The sequence below is a fragment of the Miniopterus natalensis genome, chromosome 4 (assembly GCF_054644295.1).
Source record: "Miniopterus natalensis isolate mMinNat1 chromosome 4, mMinNat1.hap1, whole genome shotgun sequence".
NCBI lineage: Eukaryota > Metazoa > Chordata > Mammalia > Chiroptera > Miniopteridae > Miniopterus > Miniopterus natalensis.
The window spans coordinates 45032944-45055295 of NC_142084.1; the positions used below are offsets into that span (position 1 = coordinate 45032944).

General features: G+C 42.8%; 1 protein-coding gene across 1 annotated transcript; it reads right to left on the reverse strand.

The window, feature by feature from the left end:
* Nucleotides 1–364: 364 nt before the first annotated feature.
* On the reverse strand, nucleotides 365–22251 carry RNF175 (ring finger protein 175). Its single transcript, XM_087816517.1, is given in 12 exon segments — nucleotides 365–1072; nucleotides 1075–1110; nucleotides 1113–1138; nucleotides 3588–3689; nucleotides 5513–5514; nucleotides 6567–6698; nucleotides 8414–8534; nucleotides 9080–9187; nucleotides 9748–9847; nucleotides 13702–13849; nucleotides 20630–20658; nucleotides 20661–22251. Coding segments are annotated over 12 exon segments (984 nt in total). The 5' UTR covers nucleotides 20794–22251; the 3' UTR covers nucleotides 365–1025.
* Between the last annotated feature and the right edge of the window lie 101 nt (nucleotides 22252–22352).

Here is a 22352-nt window from a genome sequence, read left to right on the forward strand (position 1 = left end):
AAATCACTAGTAATTTAAAACAAATTAATTTTGGGGAATCTGACATATCATTTGTGGGTTAATTCTTTCTGACTGGTCTTTCCTGTTCTGTTAATTTTGTTCCCTCCTGCAAAAGATTATTTTATTCTTGCAACAAATATTTATTGAGTACCAGACGCTGCTCCAAGTGCTGGAGATACAGTAGGAAAAAAGCCAAAATTCTCTGCCTTCATGGAGGGAGAGACAATAAAATCTATGATATGATTGCAGATATGGATAAGAGCTATGAAGCAAATAAAAGCAGAGTACGGCAATCGAGTGCCTGTGAGCGTGTGTGTGTGTGTGTGTGTGTGTGTGTGTGTGTGTGAGCGTGTGTGTGTGTGTGTGTGTGTGTGTGTGTGTGTGTGTGATTCTCTCCACTTCAGTGCAGCCCCTGGATGGGTTGAGTGCATTTGACAGGCCCAGGAAACCTGCCACAGCTCTCGCCTTTTGAGTGGGCTGTGGCACCTAGTGCTAGAGATTTCAGGAGTCATCTGTCTTTATGGAAGGGCTTTGTGATGCCTGAGTGGCCACATGGTCACAAGCACAAAGAAGAAAAGGCCATATCCTTAAACCACAGATTACTTAACAACTCTGCTGAGTTCTTGGAAAATGTTGAATTGGGCAGAAGGTATTAGTTATCACTGACTGTTCTATGTGAGAAGTACTTTGCAGACCTCTGGAACACTCCGTAGATGAGATCATCATCAGCCATTATAGGCGGGATGTCCGCGGGGGTTTGTAATAAATGTGTCGCATGCGTGGATTAGGAAACAGTCCTCAAGGGAAAGATGCAAAGTGCGCTTCATTTGTTTATTCTGTTGTTCAGTTCTTTAAATTCTTTCCACATAGACAAATTGCCTATGTAGACCACCAAATTTTTTTCAGTTCTCCAAACTCAAAATCAACTCTAAAATTACAAAAAGAATATCGATAGTAAATGTAGGATCGAGGATTCGAAAGTATTTCCACATGCAGTACGTTGCTTCTGGGGTATGTCTGCTGGGTCATTCCAGCCCTAGTGAATAATTAATGCCTTGAACTATTGCTATCACATGGGCTGCCAGGCCACCAGAGAGCGAAGCCAGGACCTGCCCATACAAAATGTGTGCGCTCCCAGCTAACTCTTGGTTAAGGAGGTTGATCCATACATGGCCAAAGAACAGAAAGATTAATAAATATCATTTGCAAATATCATAAGCAATGGCATAAGTGGGCATTTCCTTTCTTGTTAGTTCTATGTGCTCATTTAAAAGCCCTTACATGATTTTTATAGCATTTGGTTATCATAGTTTTGCTTTTTTTAATTCTCACCCAAGGATATGTTTTTACTGATTTTTTTTTAGAGAGAGAGGAAAGGAGATACAGAAAGAGAGAGGAATATCCATCAGTTGCCTCCTGTACCTGCCCCAACCAGGGATGGAACCCGAAACCTAGTATGTGCCCTGACGTGGAATCGAACCCGAAACCGTTTTTGGTGTACGGGACAATGCTCCAACCAACTCAGCCAGCCAGCCAGGGCTTTCATAGTTATTTATACTACACCTAACTTCTACAAATAAAAGTTTATACTAAAATACCAAACTATAAAACGAATAAAAGGCAAGGGCCGTATAGTAAAAGAAAGAGGAACTGGGGATGGCAGCACTGGACAGCCAAGCACAGTGGAAGCTGCTGTAACTGAGCGAAGCGGCCCTGGGCTTCCCTGGAGTCAGCTCATCAGAGGAAGCTCGCTACAGCTATTAAAAAGGAGAGCTGTGTTCACAGGTAAGATACACCTTTTGCCGGCATCTTTGATAAATTTTGCTGAGAGGACTTAATACATAGTATCTCTCTCTTTCAAATATATCTTTATTGATTTCAGAGAGAGGAAGGGAGAGGGAGAGACAGAAACATCAAAGATGGAGAGTCACTGACCTGCTGCCTCCTGCACGTCCCCTGCTGGGGACCGAGCCCGCAACCCGGGCATGTGCCCTGACCGGGAATCGAACCTCGATTTCCTGGATCCCAGGCCAATGCTCAACCGCTGAGCCACGCCCGGCCGGGCAATGCCTGGTATCTCTGATAGCAATGTTACATGCAGGAAGGCAGGCTTTTTGCATGTAGCTTTTTTTCCTATTGAGTCTCAATAAAAAGAGCACCTGTAAAGGTTCAAAAGTTTATTCTCTCAAGACCATACAAAGAAACCAATTGTTCTTTATCATTTCAATGAGCCTTTAAGGTGACATTTATGATTACATTATGATCAGGTTTATAACAAAGATTTATGTACCGTGGTTTTATAAGTTATTCACCACAAACGGTTCTGGGCTCGGTCTCCTGGTATGAGAATGGGAATTCAGGGAGAGTGGAAGACAAGGAAGGAGGAAGGAGCACCACACGCCTTTAGCCTGCTTGTGCTTGAGTTGCGTGAGTCACTGAGAAAGCCCAGGCCTGTGGATGGAGCTGGTGGCTGCAGACGGTGTTCCCTGTTGCTAGCTCGTGGCTCCAAGACCCAAAGACCCATCAATGCTGCCGCTTCTGCTTCCCTACTTGAAAGTCTTTCTTAGATTTGCAAACCTCAGAGATGGGGAGGTGGGGGTTGCTGCCAATAGTAATTGTTAAAAGTGCACATTTAGGGTTGGTGAGGAGCAGGGCACAAGGGAGGCATCTCCTTTAGCACTCTACAGCTTAGGGGGCTGGTACTCAGAAAGCATAGGAAGGCTCTTATGAGAAGAGAGGGCACTTGGCAGGTTGATGCCAACCTTTCAATGCCCTTCTGCTTAAAGGAGGGTATGTTTTAATCCCATTTACCCCCTGGAAGAGATCTGTGTGTTAGGATCAAGAGCCAGGGGCACTGAGGACTAAGTGTAGTGAGCTCTGAATGGGGCCATTTCCTTCCTGTGCCTTAATGCGATTTGGGTTTATTGAGATGGCGATCCTGGTGTCTATAAAAATCCTAATTGCTGCCATAAGCTGACCAAGCCTGTAGGTCTCCATTTCCTTTCAAAATTATTATCACTAGGGTTTAGCCTAAGAAAAGATGAGGGCATGGCAAGGAATTTAAAAAGTCAAAATCTAGGGGGGAAAGCCCTACTCATTTCTGGAAATAATAAAATTGGTACACCTTAAAAATACTCTTCTACACTCCAGTTCACATTTGGGGGCTTTTAAAATTTAAATTCCAACCTACCTGTTTATCTGCCCACCTACCCATCTCACCCACCCATTACTTATCATTCATCTCTCTCTCTCTCTCTCTCTCTATTTATCTATCTATCTAATCCTTCCATATATTCACCCATCTTTTGCAATGTCCCATCACATTTCCACTAAAGCCCTTATAGTGGAACATATGGAATATGAAGGGTAGAATGTGTCTCTTTTGTCACTTGAGTTCCTAACCAGAACAATAACAGGCACTGGAGAAAAGAGACCAGTAAGTGGTTTTGAAGAAATAGGTGGTTAGGGAAAACAGAAAGTTTTCTGTTATAACTACAATGAAGATAATGAAAGTTTAGACTGAAAAATGTATCACCAGAAACATTTAAGATAATATTTCGTAACTTGTTTTTTTTAAAAAAGGATACGGGTTACTGATCATCCTCTTCAAATCAACCTCCTCTTTGCAGCAAGGGCAGGTCTGCTTTTTACCAGCAATACACCAGCCTCAGATACAGAATTCATGAAAGCTTAGGCACTTGCTAGGGAAGCTTCTAGATGTGAAAGGCAAGTTTTGCTTCATGAGACATGATGGAAATGATCCCATCTATTGAGTGGAGTAGTGCAGGGTGAGAGGGTGGCTGTCAGTCATGACCTGATGTGTTCATCACTATTTTAGGGAGCTTCTAGAAGATAGTGAGAACCCCCCCCCCCCCACACACACACAAGGACTGTGAGCTTGGAGTCAGAGCTGCAACAGCTTTATGGCCCTGAGGAGTTTACCAAGCTTCTTGGCCTCACTTGTTCTGCTTGCCTCACTTGATTCTCACAACAATTAAATTAGAGAAAGAATATGAAAGTGCTTTTTTACAGTAACATCTTATGTAATGCATCATTTTATTTCCCTGCCTCGCCTACTGGGCATGTCTCATTCGTTTCACTATTCTACTTTTGTGCATTACTCATCTCCTCTGTAATCAGACTTGTCTTAGGCACTTGGATGAATTAAATCGTTTGTGGCCATAAATTTACAAATATTTCTATTAACTTCTTATGGTTTTTTTAATTAACATTTTCATATTACTGATAAAGAGCCAGTTTTTAATAAAATATACACCTAGGCATTTATAAATTCATTTGTTACACATCCCCTTATCTAAAAAGTCTGACCCTTCGCCTCCAAAGTTGAGAGTGAACCCTATCTTTCCCACAGCACCAGGGACTTACTCTTATCAGAGCATGTATTGCACTGTATCGTGACTTTCTGTCTGCTTTCTGTCGCTCCTGGACCATAGGCTACTCCCTCATTCATCTCTGTCCTCAGCACCTCAGGCAGTGCCTAAGTGCCTGTGTACTGAACGAATATTTGAAAGCATCACTCAAAGCCAATTACTTTTGCAAATATATTTGCCCAGGTTCCACAACATTGTAGACTTGGGTAGAATGATTAACTATAAGGAGATCCATCCTACTGGTTCATTTATTTCTAAAGTCATTGATCCCAATGTGGCTTTCTGGATGAAGATCTCAGGATTTACTGCCTGGCCTGCCACACACCCATGTGAACAGCAATGATGTAGAAGACCCTCCCTGACAAATGGAGGATTGTAGAGGTGTAGACAAGTCAAGGCCGTGTGAATAATTCCTCAATATTAGATCTGTGTGCAAGTAAGAGCTTCTGCTATTTTTATGTTCTTGGAATCGGGGTCACTTTTGCAGCACACTTGAGTTAACATAAAGTGCTGTATTATAACAAAGATTTTGAAGCAAAAGCCATTTGGCCCTTCATTCAAAAGGGCTGCAGCCAGCATTGAAAAGTCCACCTCCTCTTTAATCTTCTCTTTCATCTTCAGAATCTCCATGCTGACTTGCTCCAGAGCAAGACCCAGATCTCTGCCCCTGCCTTGTTAATATGAATCATACTAAAATGGGCTATTAATAATAATACTCCCTGCAAAGCAAATTTAAAGATAACTACATTTTGGATTACATATGCTCACATGTACAACAATCCCTAAGGGCTTTTAAAAGTGGAAAAAAGAAAATATTTCCACTTGCAAAAGGCAGCAGGGGCTCTGTTCCAACATTTGAAAAGTAAGTCATATTTAAAGCACGAGCCAGACTTGGAATTTTTTTTTTACTAAGAATGATAGTTTTTTGGAAAAGGCATCACTCTGAAAAAACACCATGTAATTCCATATGGGATATCTTTGTTTCTTACCTGAACACGGTAAAGCTTAAGTGTTAGGCAAATGTTCCTATTACATTTCAAATGCACTTGTTCCAGTTTTTTACCCTTAGGATTGAGTAAGTGGAATCTGGGTTAAAGAGAATTGAGTCATAAGCACTGCACATCTAGGGTATTACTGACCGAGGGAGGTGGGATTCACAGGCAAGAAGCAGATGGTTTACCCACCTCGTAATACCAGAGCTTTGAACTGAGTGCATAGTTAGTAAAACTGATATTATACTGTAAAGTAAAGAATTATGTACTTAGAAAAGCGTTAAAATACTGATTGTTGGCCAACCCAAACACAACTTTGGTATCCAGAGTTACCTGCTTAGGCAGCTCAGGGCTCTTGATCCCAGCATCTTTCCACATATTGAGGTTCTCCTCAGTGGTCCCTGCAGTTCCCAGAGAATGCTGGCTTCCAGCCCAGGCTTGCCTGGTCCCTAACACCTAAGATCCTTCAGCTAGTAGATGGTTATTTGGGATAGAACTCGTAGGCAGAGGAGCCAAATGGTCCAAGAACTAGGTACTTACATTTTGGTCCCTTCTTTTGTGATCTAAGGTGTCCTGCTGCCTGTGGCATTATCCTCTTTTTGAGACCAAAGCTGAGACTTGCCTGCCCCCATCACCACTGATGACACAAGCAGGTTCCTAGGACGATTTCCAAGCAAAACACACTTTGTCGTTCTCTGTGCTGTGAGATTCAGACACGGGGCTCCACCTGGGTAGTCCTGAGTTCCTCCCTGCAGCTGAGACTTTACTCGTTTCTCACCCCCAGCCCCTCTCTGCCTGGTCCTTCTTGGCTACCTGTTCCCTGCGGCTTCACCGATGTTCCCGGCCAGCATCCTATACAGATGCTGCAGCCTTCCTGTCCTTGTGGCATTAAGATTCCTTTTTAAAAAGGAAATTACTGGAGCAGGTGATTCACCTTAGACTAGGAGTTAATTATTCAGCAGGGATGATCACAGAGGCCCAAGAAGAAAGACAGGCAGGGGGATACAGGCCTGAGAACTAAGCAGGGCAGAGGAGATGGGCCAGGAGGAGGAGACGAGGGAGGGAAGGTGATGAGACAGTCTTCCCTGACCCGCCATGTCCCATTCCCAACACAGATTATTTGCAATTTGCCTCCCAATATTGCTTCATGAAGACCAAAGGATTTCCCATGGAAAGGATATGCGTGATTGCAGGAAAGCTGGGAGGTGCTTTCAATGAGCCCTTCTTCATCGAGCCCCACAATGATCTTCTGTCCCCAGATGGCGCAGATACTGTCTGGCGAGCTCCATGTGGGCATCCCACTGACGCTGTAGAACTGTTGGGGGAAAGGCACAGAGCACCACTGAAGAGGAGAGCACAGGCCAGTCTCCGAACACGGAAAACACTGTCAGTCTTTACTGCTCCCTCGCTGGTTTAGAGCTTGAAACACTTCCCTCCGTAGGAACGATGCTACAATGGAGGCAAAGTTTCCAGGCAAAACCTCACCAAGCCCCCAATGAACCCAAAGTACATTGCTAAATATTACCTCCAATCTAATGTTCCGACTAAGGAATCCTTCAAGAGGAACAGCTTGGATCCAGGGATGTAGCTTAGAATCACACAGGAAGCTTTTTAAGCTTCTCCAGAGCCTGACCCTTCTCTTTATTCTCCTGAGATTCTGACTCATAGCTCTGGAGTAAACCCAGGCATCGAGATACTTTTTAACTCCCATGTGATTCGAGTGCCTGCACATACACACACGCCATCCATTCAAGTTGCTGGTGGCTGTGCCCATGGCTTGCGGCAGTGCTTTCATATATTCGGTAGTTGAAGTGAAGATGACAGACGATGGGCGAGGTCAGGTGAGAAGTCTCCAGAAAGTTGGTGCTTTAAGACTTGGTTGTCTTGCCAGGGTAAATCTCTTCTTCCTGGCCCACTGGAGAAGAGGGAGCATACAACTCCTCTCTTCCTCTCCTGCCCATAAATAAGCACTAGAGGCCCTGGGAATTTTTTTACGGGGTATGGTTTCTGGTTTTTGTTGGAGGAACTGGGAGTGAAAATGCTTCCTCCTTTGTTAACCTTAAACCTTACAAGAAAGGCAGTTGGCTCATAGGTGACACGTGGCGGAGGAATTCCAAAAGGTATCTTGTTACAGCATTTCACCACAGACATTGGATTCCAGGCTGGAAGAAAAGGGTAAGCTAGGGCTTGTGGAGATGGGAAAGGGCAGATGGGTGGGGAAGAAATCAAGCTAATGTCCACCCAGCCCTGCCGCATAAATGGAGCGAGAGAACAGTCCAGAAGTTCACTCTTGCCACTCACACTAGATTTTCCATTTCAGATCTGGCTGTGTACCAAGCAACATGGCTACAGAATTCCTGAGACCACTGGACCATACCTGCAGACTTTGGTTTGTGTTTAAGAGATGTGCATGTGACACAGATAAATACTCCTAATATCTGAATCTGAAATCCATCAAGCCAGCACGTATGCCCATTCAGAGCTTTATATTTAAGAGAGTTAAAAAAAACAAACTATGAAGGATTTTTTTTAACTCCAGGGAACAATATACAGTCAGAATTATATTTAGCATACTTTTATATCATCTACTTCTTCAAATGCTATATAGCAATAACTGATCTTTATGAGTATTACCCTGAGTCACTGGTTGATGCTAAAGTGTTCTAGGTGCATAAAAATATGACATTTATTTGCAGTAGGCAGAGATAAAGCATTTTTGTTATTGTTGAATTTTTACTAATCCTTTAAATGTTGGCAATTGCAGTATGCTAGATATGGTTACTTCCAAATGATTAGTACATTTTATTTTAAAAGATGCCTTATTTTCTAACCACTTTATATCAATGAGAAATGTATTTTCTAATTAATTAGCAAAGACAATTTTGGGTGCAAGGAGAATCCAGGGAGCAACTGGGCTGAGAGAACCAAAAAAGACGTATCGGTTTCTGAAAATGGATGCAAATATGGTGTAACATGAGACCGTTTCTCCATGTACCATAAATGGTTACAAAGAATAAAAGCAACACTTACCCCTATAGTAGAAGCCATGTAATCTGAGCAGATCTCTGCAAAATCTCTCCCCATTATGCCGTAGTAGAGTCCATAGAACAGAGACACAATGCCAAAGTGCAGGGAATCCCTAGCCTTGATTCTATTGAAAACAACAGGGCAAGGAAATAAGGATGTGGCATTCGAGGGGCAGGTGAGCGTTGCAGCTAGGAGAATATGTCCTGCCATAGTATCTAATAGAAACTTGGGGGTATTTTTTTCATTGATTGGTGTTTTCTTTTTTGTTAATGAAAAACTTTTAAATTCTCTACATTTTCCTCAAATTTCACCACTCAATGCTAAGTGGGCACAGTAATTCTTCAGAGTGTCTTCAGATGCTTCTTAGGACCACAGTCCTTAGACAAGCTTATTGTAACCAATGGTTCTCGAGCAGGGCTGAGCATAGAAAGACCTGAGCATCTCGTAAAAATCTCCATCTTCCAGCTATACCAGAGGCAATTACATCACTCCTTGGGGACGGGGCCCATGCAGCAATATTTTTGGATGCTCTCTAGACCCCGGATATTCCAATGGACTCGTACTGTGAAATCTTTCCTACACGAAGTCAAGGACCCACACACTTCAGGCTGGCCTGAGGCAGACCTGCTCCGGGCCAGACCCTGTCCAGTAACAATTGGAGATACTTACTTGAAAAATAAATGGAGTCCACTCAATGTAAATACAATAGCCAAATAGCCCACAACACCAAATGCATAGATGAGTTTATAGATTAGAAGGAACCACTTGTAGACCAATCTGTGGAGTGAAAAATGGGGAGAAACACAGAGCATGATATAAAGTATTTTATCTTTTCCAACATTGTCATAAGTCAGTTTTTTTGTTTGTTTGTTTGTTTTTAATCCTCACCTGAGGATATTTTTTCCATTGCTTTTCAGAGAGAGTGGAAGGGAGACAGAGAGACAGAGAAAAACACTGATGCGAGAGAGATACATCCATTGGTTGCCTCCCACATGCACCCTGACCAAGGTCAGGATTGAGCCTGCAACTGAGATACCTGCCCTTGGCCCGAATCGAACCTGAGACCCTTCAGTTCATGGGCAGATGTTCTAACCACTGAACCAAACCAGCCAGGGCATTTTTAGTTTCTAAAATTCTATTTATTATGTAATATAAAGAACATAAGTACATTATATCAGGTAAACTCAATAGTAATCTAGAGTTTTAATATACTATCAACAAGCAATATATAAATAGTACTACCATGTACATGTGTTTCTAGGTATATGCATATATAAATTCATTGTAATTTATCTATCTTCCTCATGTAAAAATGGCCTTCAGGGATGGTTCTCTACCTGGGACCCTCCCTCCCTCCACCCCTCCTTTTCTCATTTGGCTTCAGAGTTAGCTTAGAGTGGTTTTAGCAGGGGCACCTTGGAGGCAAGCAAAACCTAGAGGAGAAGTCAAGAGGGGTGGACAAGAGGAAGTCAAGAGAAGTCAATTACCTCCCCCAGGAGTTTTTCTTCCTTCTGTTCCTGCTGCCCCCAAGTCCCAGAGCAGACAACCTCAGCCTCCATCCCATCGCACCTCCATCAAAGAGCCCCTCACCTAGCCCTGGGATCACCTTGCAAGAGTGCTTCAGCCTTGTTTTTTCCTGCTCACTGGACGCACTGCCCATGACCTCCCTTAAGGACTTTCCTTCTTCCCACAGGGCCTCAGCAGGGAAGTGAGAAGATGGGGGTTGAGGGGGGAGGGGAGGTGACCTAGAAGGGACTCCTGTACTCTGTTCGTTCCCCTCATCCCTGGCAGTGAAAGCCCTTAGAAAAAGCTATGTAGTGGGCCACATGGCTGCTTCATGCCTGGGAGGCTATATGAGAGGCTGGAGCCCAGTTCCATTCCTGGTGGACCACAGTACAAGTCTCCCCAGCTCCCCCGAGCAGGAAGAAGTGGTGGAGGGAGGAGTAGCTGGTTGGGAGGCTACCGTGGGCACCCAGAGGCAATAAGGAGGTGGCTGGACTGTTGCTCTCAGGGTGAACAATGGCAGGAGGCCCTGTTTGTCCCTCAGTCCTTTCTTTCCTCATCCTCCCAAAGCCCCTCTCCTGCCTTCCACAAACTTCAGTTACAGTCTCACTGCAAGAGACCTGACCCCACCCTCTCACCTCCAGGCCCAGGGGCCCCTGTCCCCAACTCTCCCACCTTCCCTGGCTTCCTCCCCGTTGGAGCCATTGCAGCAAAAGATTAAGTTCTATGATATTACTGATGTTATTTTAAAAGATGCCCCGCTTCACTGAGTTCCAGTCAGAAGGGACTTTCTAAATCATGTTTTAAGTGGCGGTTGTGGGCTAGCCCGAGAAATGAGTTGTTATTTACATTATTTCTATAGTGAAAGGCTTTCCTCACTTCAAGCAGCTCACATGCAAGCGCTGCCTGGGGGCACCTCCTCCTCCCGGTATAACCGTGCCTGGGAGAGGCGTCTGCAGTGAGGAGTTAGGAGGAGCCTGAAACCCCTAAGAGGTGGCTCCAATCGCTGTGAGGCTGTGTCATCTCAGTAGCGACCAGAACGGGCTTTGGGGCCAGAGTGACTCACTGGGTCCTGGGGTTGGTCCTTTGGGTTTGCCAGTGCTGAACACTTTGAATCTTTGCTCATTACTGGCAGATCAAAGTGGAAGTTTGTGCTGCTAAAAGAGGTGATGGTGGGAAAACTGGCAAACTCCAAGAGGAGCTCCCTCTCCACCCAAAACACCAGCCAGCACCAGGGTGGGGTTCCTTGAACTCCACACGTACTCCACATACCCTCTCTCTACCTGAAGGGCCTCTCTCAAGGCGATGTCAGTATCATAGCTGCTCCTGACTAACACCTTTTATAAATGCAGTTTTCCTGTGCAAATTGTCTGTTGATGTAATAAGCCACAGCATGCTGTTGGGAGCAGGGGCTTTGCATTCCAGTAGTCTTTGGTTTGTTTCTGGGCTCTGCCACTCACTGCCTATGGGACCATGGCCAGCCTGCTCAGCATTTCTTCCTGTGAGTGCTCATTTATAAAGGGAGGGTAGAAACACCAGCTCCAAAATAGTTCTGGAGTTTGTGTGAGATAATGTATTAATGTTTAAAAGACTTGGCATGTTAAATACTCAATATGTCATATTATCGTTAGGGATGTGTTAGATTTTCCAAATCTCACCCTCAAAATCTTTCTCCTTATGGGGGTTATAGGTTTCCAGAGTCCAGAATTCCCTTGCTAATCTGATTACAGATAAGCCAAAAAAGAAAACTGGGGTAGTGCTTCAGAGCAGTGTCCATGAGGAAAGCTTGGCCTCGGGTTGGAATTGATGGGATCAGGCCCAGCTCTTTGTGACTGTGTGTGGCCTATTTTTAAGCCTGAACATTGCTTGACAGACAGCCCGACTATAGTAGAGACAAAACCCACTTCTCCTTATGTGCTACTCTGCCCCTCAGCCAGGGCTTGGTGTTCTCTGGGGGAGGAACGGCGGTTTTTAAACTGTGTCAGTGCCAGAGACCACTCCTCTTGGGATTGCCTTCTGCACCACGAGTGTTTGCTAAGATGTGACTTACCCATAGCATGATGATTAAGCAAAGACCCCTAAGGATCCTTAGGGCCCACTACCTCTCATCAATGAGTCCCCTTATCCTTACTGCTTATTCTAGAAGAAAAGGGGCCCTAATTAGCCTCTCCCATTGTTTCTCGTCAAATGGCAGGCAGCTGGGTCTGCTTAAAATGTGAGTGGAGTATCTTGGCTCTCAGACTATTGCAGGGCTCAGCTTTGCAGGAAGAAAGAAGCTGAAATGGATGCACTGTGGGCATAAGAAGCAGAAGGAGAAGAAGCCATCTGGGAGATGTGAGCCATGGTCTACCGAGTCAGCATTTGGGCTGTTTCCTGTAGTGAAGTTCCTCTCCATTGAACGAGCTGATATGCACAGAAAGACTGCACTGTGCTAGGGTAATTCATTATACAGTGGAGAAGGGAACTGCTTTCATTGAAGTGCAATATAGATTATATCCAGGGGATGAAAAAAAGTGCATTTCAATCCATTCAAAACTTAGGTCCCTTCACCAGTCTTAAATAGCTTTCAACATTTTGTGAGAAGGAGGAAGGGTGCAGCTCTCCGTTTGCTGATGGGGGAATCAGGCCCTACAAAGGCTAAAACCTCAAACTGGCCAGTTTAGAAGGTCTCCTACCACCACCCCAGAACACTTCCCCAAGTGGGATTCAATTAAAGTACGCATAAGCCTGACTTTGTTTATTTGAATTTCAATCTTTACCATTACACATATTGACCTGATTTCTCTCATTGCATGTTTCCTTCTCCATATTAGAAGGAAAAGTTGATTTTGCTTTTTTAGAGTATTAAAAACAAACATCTGTAGTCATAAAAATATTTCACAGGCGTTTATGACTTATTCTCCAACGAAGATCAAAATTTGACTTTGTCTTATCACCATGAAACACTTTACACATCTTCTCTTTACCCCATTTCAGTTTTAGCTGGATTTGGATTCAGATCCTATCTAAAGAACATCGAGAGCAAACTTGTGGGCAAATCTTGGAAAGATTTGTGAGTGGTGTGATGACATTATATAAATGTCACAAGGTTGACAATGGCCTTTAAAATGATCAATGGACTATTAAAGCCTCATTTGTTACGAGAATAATACGTTGTCCATTTCTTATGATTTACCAGATGTAGACCTCATGCAGAGTTGTTAGAAATATAGACTTCTAGCTCTTTCTCTGTTACAAAATGTGCATGACATCTTATAGTGGAATAAAACAAAATGCTGAGTTAAAAATAAACATGCAAATAGTGCTCTAGAAAACTTAACAGTTTCACTTCTCCTTCTCCTGGCCTTCACTAACTAATATCTAAAGTAATACATTTTGCCTGGCCGGGCGTGGCTCAGCGGTTGTTCGATTCCTGGTCAGGGCACATGCCAGGGTTGCGGGCTCCATCCCCAGTAGGGGGCGAGCAGGAGGCAGCCGATCAATGACTCTCTCATCATTGATGTTTCTATCTCTCCCTCTCCTTTCCTCTCTCTGAAATCAATAAAGATATATTTAAAGATAATAACAATAATAATAAAGTAATACATTTTGCAGGCATGTATGAATCACCATGAAATCATGAATGTAAACTAACGGCAATATGGCTAATCTGCAAATAGTTTTGTTCCTGAAGGCAAAATAAAGTATAACATCCGCCTACCCCATCCAGGAAAATGGAACTTAAATAGACTGGTTCGTGTTCACGGTAAAGGGGATGGTGGAGGGAAAATGAATGGAATAGGCGCCGCGCGCCCTCCCGGAGCGGGGCTCTCGGGCAGCTCTGAAGACGATGTAACTGGTAACCACGGAGAACAGCCCCACAGAGACAGCAACCGCCCCCAGGAAAGTTTTACGGAGATACAAAGGGACAACCCACGTGGGCAGCAGGGCCACCAGCTGCTAGAGAGGTGATCAGGAAGTCTCCCGCAATGACCGCGGCCCGGAACGGCCTGGCCATGATTCAGTGATTCAGAAGCTCCGGGGCAGCCCCGTCCCCCATCCCGCCTGCGACACTCAGCTGGGTGGCCGCCCAGCTGCTAAGTCCACAGAGCGCAGTTGCAGAGCGGATTGGCACGAGCATCTGCAAGTCCCAATGGGAAGCAGTTCCAAACATCCAGCTTCTGACACTTCCTTTCTTTGGGACACTTCAGATGAAAGCAACTTTAGACTTCAACAGCTCTGTGATTTTGGACAAAGGAGCCTCCTTTTAGTTGTGAAATGGGAGATAACAATGCCTGCCCCGCGTGCCTATGGGGACTGAGGTGGGCACGAAGGAAATCACGGAAGGGAATGTGCGCTCTGCAGACAGTGCTACCCAGAGCTCAGGGGCTGTTTTACCACCCAGGGCACAGGCGCAAGTGCACAGTGGCCTCAAAGGAGGAGGTGTTGTCAGAGCAGCTTCTGGGAGGCTTCTGCCTGCGTCCCAGTGCACGCTGCAGGGTTAGCCTTGAATTCCAGCTGTGCCTTCAACTCGCCCCGGCTATTAGACTTGCACCCCACCATTTGCATCTTGTCTTTCCTCTTTAGTTTCTGGTGCCTTTTCCAGGCACCCTAAGATGTGGGTCAGACTATTTCCTGTCCCTCTGTGTGTGACCCCTCTGTGGCCTGTACCACTAACCTGAGTCCAGCTAGCCCGCAGCAGGTTCTGTAAGTTGGTTGGCCTCAAGTCCACATGGCAGGAAGCTGGACTGCCCTGATGGGCTGTGGGTCAATGACTTGATACAGTTACCATAGTGACTGACACTCCTACTCTTGAGATCTGGCCTAATACCAGCTATTCACCTCTCTTGTGAAAAAGCAGATGGGTTTAAACAATAGCAATAATCTTTGGTCGTTTATGTTTTATGACATTTAGACTAACCACCTATTATTTGCTTGACACCAGTGTAAGAGGGGAATGGCAATGAGGTTTTGTCTCAGGTGTGGGCTTTAATTGGTGGTGGCACCTGCCAATGCTCTGTTGAGGAGGATTCTAAGCCTGGGTCCTGGTTTTGCGGTAGAATATCAGGATTGATTAATTATGTCTGCCAGTGATGCAGAAAAAGTTGTCAGGGCATGCACGTCACATATTTGTCATCTGAGTATTAAAAAGACTGGTGTCCTTTATTTGTTTTCTTTACCCTCTTCATCTTTGTGATAAGAGGAAGTGGCTTTACACAATGAAAACTTTAACAGAAATTGTCTCTTAATACACTTAAATAAATATATATATACATACATATACATATGTATGTATATATATATATATGTATATGTATATATATATATCTTTATTGATTTCAGAGAAAGGAAGGGAGAGGGAGAGAGAGAAACATCAATAATGAGAAAGTCATTGATCGGCTGCCTCCTGGATGCCCGCAACTGGGGATCGAGCCCACAACCCAGGCATGTGCCCTGACTGGGAGTTGGACTGTGATCTGGATCATATGTGGATGCTCAACTACTGAGCCACGCCCAGCCGGGCTCTTAATACACTTAAAGTCTTGTATTTGCAAGCTAAATATATAGAGGAAATCACAAATAAAACCCTTTTAAGTTTGGGAAAAAAAGAGGTGGCTATATAAAAAAAGAGTTCATGGATGTATTTTTGGATCCTTTAATAAGATCTTGGTTATAACAGTCCAAAGGTCAATAATCAAATTATTTGTTAGGACTCCAAGATGTAAATGAAAAAGGCAAGGCCACAGCCAATCTTCTTTCCATGTCAAATAAGAAGACATTTCCCAGGCTTTTCATTCTCTTTTTATTGCTTCATCCCTAGAAACAACCTAGATCTGAAATCTTAGTGTTGCTCTAAATCTTTCAGAGAACACTACAGTTGTCATTATAACATATGCATTTGAATGAAAATACACATGGAGCAAATCTGAGATAACTATCTAAAGAGTTCAGAAAAAAAAATCCTATAACCTGCTTTTTGTTTCAAAATTCCAGGCAGTACTTTCAGGGAAGGGTACATAGTCTTTACTCTTGTCTGAACTAGTCAGATAATTGCTTTAGTTTCCCACCCTCCTTTGTGGGTATAACCTAAGCTAATGAATGGGCTTTCCCCTTCATTTATGAAATTCATATATATTTTCAAATAGGAAAAACAGGCTTCCTTAAGGAAGTATAATAGTTTCTGTGAGGACCAGAAACCTCATGCGAGAAAACCAAGATTCAAGATTAGCTCCCTTTAACATTCAGCATTAGCAACTCTAACCCTCTACTGTTGATAATAAAAGTGTGCAGCTCCTTAAGAAAATCTCATCAGCACTTTGGTCCTTCATTTCCTTTTGCTTATTATGGTGATAGTGACCTATGATGTATTATAGGTTTTGATTTTTTTTGTTCATTACTTCTGATATCAAAAAAGGAAATGGACATGAAGCCCATCTTTCAAAATCTGATCACCTGCCATTTGCATTTTTCAAATCTCTGTTTTAAGAATTTGATTCATCTTTTTATTTCCCTCATAAACATGCTGAAGTGGTTTGTTTGTTTTTTTAATGAAAAGTTGAGTCAGTTCATTTTACTTCAGTAAAACTACCATGCTCCTATATTTTATACTTTAGGTTATAAGCCAAATTTTACAAGACTAATCCATTTCCTCAAATCGGTGGAGTTACACTCTATGATAGCTTGAAGTGATGACTGGACTATATTTTTATAAAAGTAGTTCTCTCCCTGTGGATTTATAAATACAACCCATTTCTGAAAAATCCCAAAATTCTCTTACTTGATGTCTGGATTTAATTAACAGAGAATAGCAATGTTCTAATGTATAGAAGCGCTACTTTTTAAAAACAGGCCTTGGAGATCAGAAATAAAAGCAAAGCAAAAGAAATCATTATAATGTATTCTGTATGCAAATATTTAATTTCTTAACTATCTTTAAAGTCTAAACCCAGCATCGCATTTTCTCAACATGTAAGGGGAAAGGTCAGAAATTTGATTATGAATTAAATAATTGCATAGAGAAGTCCTTTTGAAATGAAGGCCACATTTCATAGCAATTTAAAAAATTCTTTATCAATTTCCAGAGCAGTTAAAACTTCTCATTTTTAATAGTAACTGCCACATATGAAATGTAGGAATGTTGTGCCTCATAAATAAACGCATGAAATATGTGAAATCGAGGTGCATGCATGCAACGGACGAGCCTGGCAGCTGGGACACATTAATGATGCCAGAGGGGTCACCATCTGGGCATGTGCGTATAAAGCACATCTGCATGACTGGCCCTGCATCTGGATCACATCATCCACGTTCTCCCCACCCGCACATCATGGCAGGAGGAATGTCCTGACGGATCAGATGGTGCCCAACGGTACCATGTTTTTTCTTTTATCATGCACATAATGAATCTGAAAAGAACTGCAAATCAAGACAAAACAAAGGTATCTTTTCATTTGTCTATTTGCACAGGATGGTGAATGGATCACACAATAAGGAAAGAAGGAAGAAAGGGAGGGAGAGAAGGAGGAAGGGAGGGAGGGAGGGAGGGAGGGAGGGAGGGAGGGAGGGAGGGAGGGAGGGAAGCTATGTATGTATATGTTGCTCATTTCCTTTGCACTGCAAATCCCAAACTACTGTACTGTGTTTGCAACCATTTGTACGTGTGTCTCTGTGTACTTGTATGAGTGGGATGGAGGGAGAGCAGGGGGATGCCAGAGGTAAGCAGAAAATCATCATGTACATAAATGACTCCAAGAAATATTGGACTATCAGTACAAAGGCAATGAAGGAAAGTGTGGACATAAACTGAACAAGTAAAATTATGGAATCGTGGCATATGAAGGAGTCTTAGAAATTCACTAGGTCCAGATTTCTATTTTCAAATCAGTTCAGACTGTTGATTTAGCTATTTAAATTGTTAAAAGAGATTCTGTAATGTTACATAAGTATGTATGTATTTGCTTCTTGCCTCATTTTTAAAAAGATTTGAACAGACCTAATATTTTATTGGGATAGTACTGTGTTCTAGTGTTTCACAGCTATTACTAGGCAGGAAGTTTTATTTAAATAGAGCAATGTTTCCATCTGGGGCAAAGGATTTGCCAGTGTATTGAGGCAAGCTAACAGTGTGTCTGAAACCCCAGTTCTGTGTATGTAGTCAACAGTCCTGCTCTTGGTTTGAAGGGAAGGAGGAGGATTCTTTGTTAGCACCCTCCCCCCTATTTCCTTCAGATATGAAAAGTAGGATACACAAATGAAGGTGGAGAGGGTAGTGTTAAATGTAACTTTACTTTTAATTAAATGATGTTAAAAGCATTTGGAAATAATCTAACCTTGAGGCTCTGCCTGTGTCTACACCGTGTCAACACTATCAGCTGGAAAGGGAAAATTCAAATATCCAGATACTCCACCTATGTTATGCTAAAAATATGAGTATTTGGAAACATCCAGGTGTTTCATTCGTATCCCAAACCAAATAAGAACTTTCCATTTTCTTTTTAAAGTATATCTTTACTGATTTCAGAGAGAGGAAAGGAGAGGGAGAGAGAAATATCAATGATGAGAGAGTCATTGGTTGAGCCCACAACCCGAGCATGTGCCCTGACTGAGAATCGAACCCCGATCCCCTGGATCCTAGGTTGATGCTCAACCGCTGAGCCACGCCCGGCCAGGCAAGAACTTTTCATTTTCCATCTACTTTCTCTCTGCACTTTTTGGCATCACTTAGGAACAGTTAAATTATATTTTTAAACTTTGTTTTCTAAATAACCTGTTTCTTTCGCTTTATGTATTCATAATAAGCTGCTCTGAGAGTCACAGCTTCTACAGATCACAGAGCAGACAAATTAAGTAATCATTTCAGAAGATAAACCTATTTGTTAAAAGCTGTATCTGAAAATGTTCTGAGCTTTTTGAATTAGTCCCTCACCTGTGACACACATGGTCCAAATTATACACAAAATAATGTGAAAATAATACTTTATGTGTAACAAAATCCCTTCAGGGTATAAACAAATGGATAAATAATAATTAGCATACAAAGCTGTTCACACATTGTGTGCACTTCTTACTTTTTTTAACTCCCTCCCCTTGCTTATCTGTGAACTCCCGCTCCCACCATCTGCCACGATTTGCATAATTTTCCCATCTCAGTATACATACATATATAGCGGTATCAGAATTGTTAACCTGCAGGCTCACGGGAAACAGTGTTATCAGCTAGAGTGCAGTGCTGTGTGCAGTTCCTAGTGCTTTAATTTTACACAGACTTATCTCCTTTCCAAAGGCACGTGGAGCAGCACCTTGACCCCCAGTGCCCTTCAGTGAGGTTGTTTCATCCATTTGGAAGGGAGTAAGATTCTCTTGTCACCAACTGCGTTTCTCCCTGGGACCCCCAATCTCCTAAATGATTTTTTAAAATGTGCCTACCTTAAGGTCTAGTTCTTGTGCTGTATAAAGTAGCTCCTTGGGATTTGATAAATGCATAAGGTTGTATCCAAAATTACAGTATTATACAGATGAATTTTACTGCCCTAAGATTCTTGTTTCACTTGTTTGTCCTTCCCATCTCCTTCCCTGAGCCACTGGCAACCACCGTCCAAAAAACCATCATTTTACTGTCTCTATGGTTTTGCATTTTTCAGGGCGTTATATCATTGGCTTCACATAGTATATGGCCTTTTTGTATTGGTTGTTTCACCAAGGTTCCTCCATGTTTTTTCATGGCTCATACCTTTTCATTGCCTGCTAATAGTTCGTTGTATGGAGGTATCACAGTTTGCTTATTTATTCATATTTTAAAGGACATCTTGGTGGTTTCCAGTTTGGGATGATTATCAGTAAAAGTTCTATAAGTATTTGGGTGCAGGTTTTGGGTAGATGTAGGTTTTCAGTTCAATTGGGTAAATGCCAAGTGGCATGACTGCTGGGTCATATGGTAAGACTGTGCCTAGCCTTGTGGGCGACTTGGCAAACTGCCTTCCAAAGTGGCTGTTCCATTTTGCATTCCCACCAACAAGGGTTCCTGCTGCTCCACATCCTCATCAGCATTGAGTATTGACAGTTGGTTTTTTTTCCAGTCATTCTAATAGGTATGTATGGGTGTCTCATTGCTTTAATTTGCTTATCCTAATTAACAAGACAATAGTGACATGGCAGCAAATCGATGCATTTGCTTAGAACCCCCCTCCCCAAGATTGCTCTTTTTAAGTAAAATATAATTATGTAAAATTGCCTACACTTAAGGTTAATACAGAACTCAAAAGAATTCCCTTAGACGCCATGCTACACAGAAAATAATTTTTATGATGGGTAAAAGGAAATTGAAATACAGCTCTAAGGCAGCACTTCATACGTCACAGGCACGTCTTCTTATAAACCAACAGCCCACATTTTGATAATCCATGATTTAGACTTGAGCGTGGTCTAAATGGAGAAACACTGCAAAGGGAGAAGGCGCCCAACTCTCACTCCGCCCGGTCCTGCGTCCTGGGCTGTGCACGTTGAGCAGCATCCCCGGCCTCTGCCCACCAGAGGCCAGTAGCAGCTCCCACTCCTGTCTCCTTCCACTGAGGTATGAGGTTAAAAAAGGTTTCCACATGTTGCCAAATGTCTCCTGGGGCCAAAACTGCACCCGGTTGAGAATCACTGACTTAAATCATTTTCTTCAAAGTGGTTAAAAAAAAGGAAGGATGTGGCGGCAAGAGGAGCAAGCTTCCAGTGGCCACCGGGGCCACTTACGCTGAAGGACCGGCCGTGCCTCTGTCGCCCTGCACCAGCACTATCTGGGCGACGATCAGGGTGGGAAGGAAGATCCAGGTCATCTCCCGGAGCATGGACTCGTGGCCCCCGGGCATCTCGTACATCCTTTCCTGCTGCAGGCTGGAACCAGCAAATGAGGGCATCTGCAAACATCCTCAACCCTGCACATTTAGCAAAAAAAAAAAAAATAGGCTGGGCTCCTAAGAAGCAATTGGGAATTTCAGATATAAGGGTTTATAAGCTCTGCAAAGTTTTCCTAAGTTTTTCTTGGTTCCGCCCTTTCCCCCAGGCTTGGGGAAGGGGCAGCTGAGAGGAGGAGCCCGAGTTAATCAGCAAAATCAATTCCCCTCAGCCCTTAGCTTTTCCATGTGCTTTGGACCTCAGCCTTGTCCTTTCAAGTTAAGTTACGGGGCCAAAAAAATCACTGATAGGTCCTGGAAAGACCTGGGTTCCAATCCTTGATTGGCCAGTTTATCACCATATATAGCCTTTGGAAAGTCAGTTATGGTCTCTGAGCCTCAGTTTCCTCATTTGCAAATTAAAAATAATCTCTCTGTACCTCACAAGGTTGTTCTAAAACTGCAAAGCACATATTTTATTTGTCAATAATAATATAATTGAATCAAATAAAAATTGCCAGTTTTGAAAGTCAAAAATAGTAAAGTATTGGTAATTGCAAGTAATTTCTGATATTCTCAAGTAAAAGGATATCCTGCTGATGGCGCCTATGGAGAGAATGTTATCCATGGAGCTGCAGAAAAGTCCCCAGTGAGTTGTACCAACTATTTTTATTACAAGGAGAAAGAAGAAACCTAAACATTATCTTAGATAGCACACACATTCAGATGATGGCTGAATATTCAAGTTTTTAGTTGGACTCTGAATTTTGCACATTGCAGGGAAAACCACTAAGATGGTATCTTCTGACTTAACTTCCTATACAGAAGTGGCTTTGAAGAAAGCCTAGAGCAGTGGCTCTTGACCTCCTAAGTTAAAATCATTGGGGGGGCTTTTAAAAATTGCAGTGCCCAAGCTATACCCCAGATCAATTAAATGAATTAAATGACCAATTCAATGCCTACATCAATTAAAAACACCATTGCTGGGTATAATGGGCTGAATTACGTCTCCCTACCCCCAACCCCAAATTCATATGTTGAAATCCTATCCTCAATGTCTCAGAATGAGACTATATTTGGAGATAGGGGTTTTAAAGAGGTAATTAAGGTAAAATGAGGTCATGTGGATGAACCCTAATGCAATTCGACTGGTGTCCTTATAAGAGGAGATTCAGACACAAACTCACACAGAGGGAAGACCATGTAAAGACACAGGGAGAAGGCAGCCATCCACAAGCCAAGGAGAAAGGCCTTAGAAGAAACAAAAAACCACTGACGCCTTGATCTTGGACGTCTAGCCTCTAGAACTATGAGAAAATAAATTTCTCATGTTTAAACCTCTAAGACTGTGGCATTTTGTTATAGTAACACTGGAAAACTGAAACAGATTTCTAAGTGGGGATCTAGGCATCAGTAATTTTTAAAATTCCTCACCCATGTAATTTTAAGATGCAGCCAAGGTTGAGAACCACTGGCCTAGAGGAAGAATTTTGACCACAGTGCAGGGTCAAAATTAGGGAAGAAAGGGGAAATTATGAACATTGCTAATCAATAACTTTATAAATATTGGTTAGCATTATCTT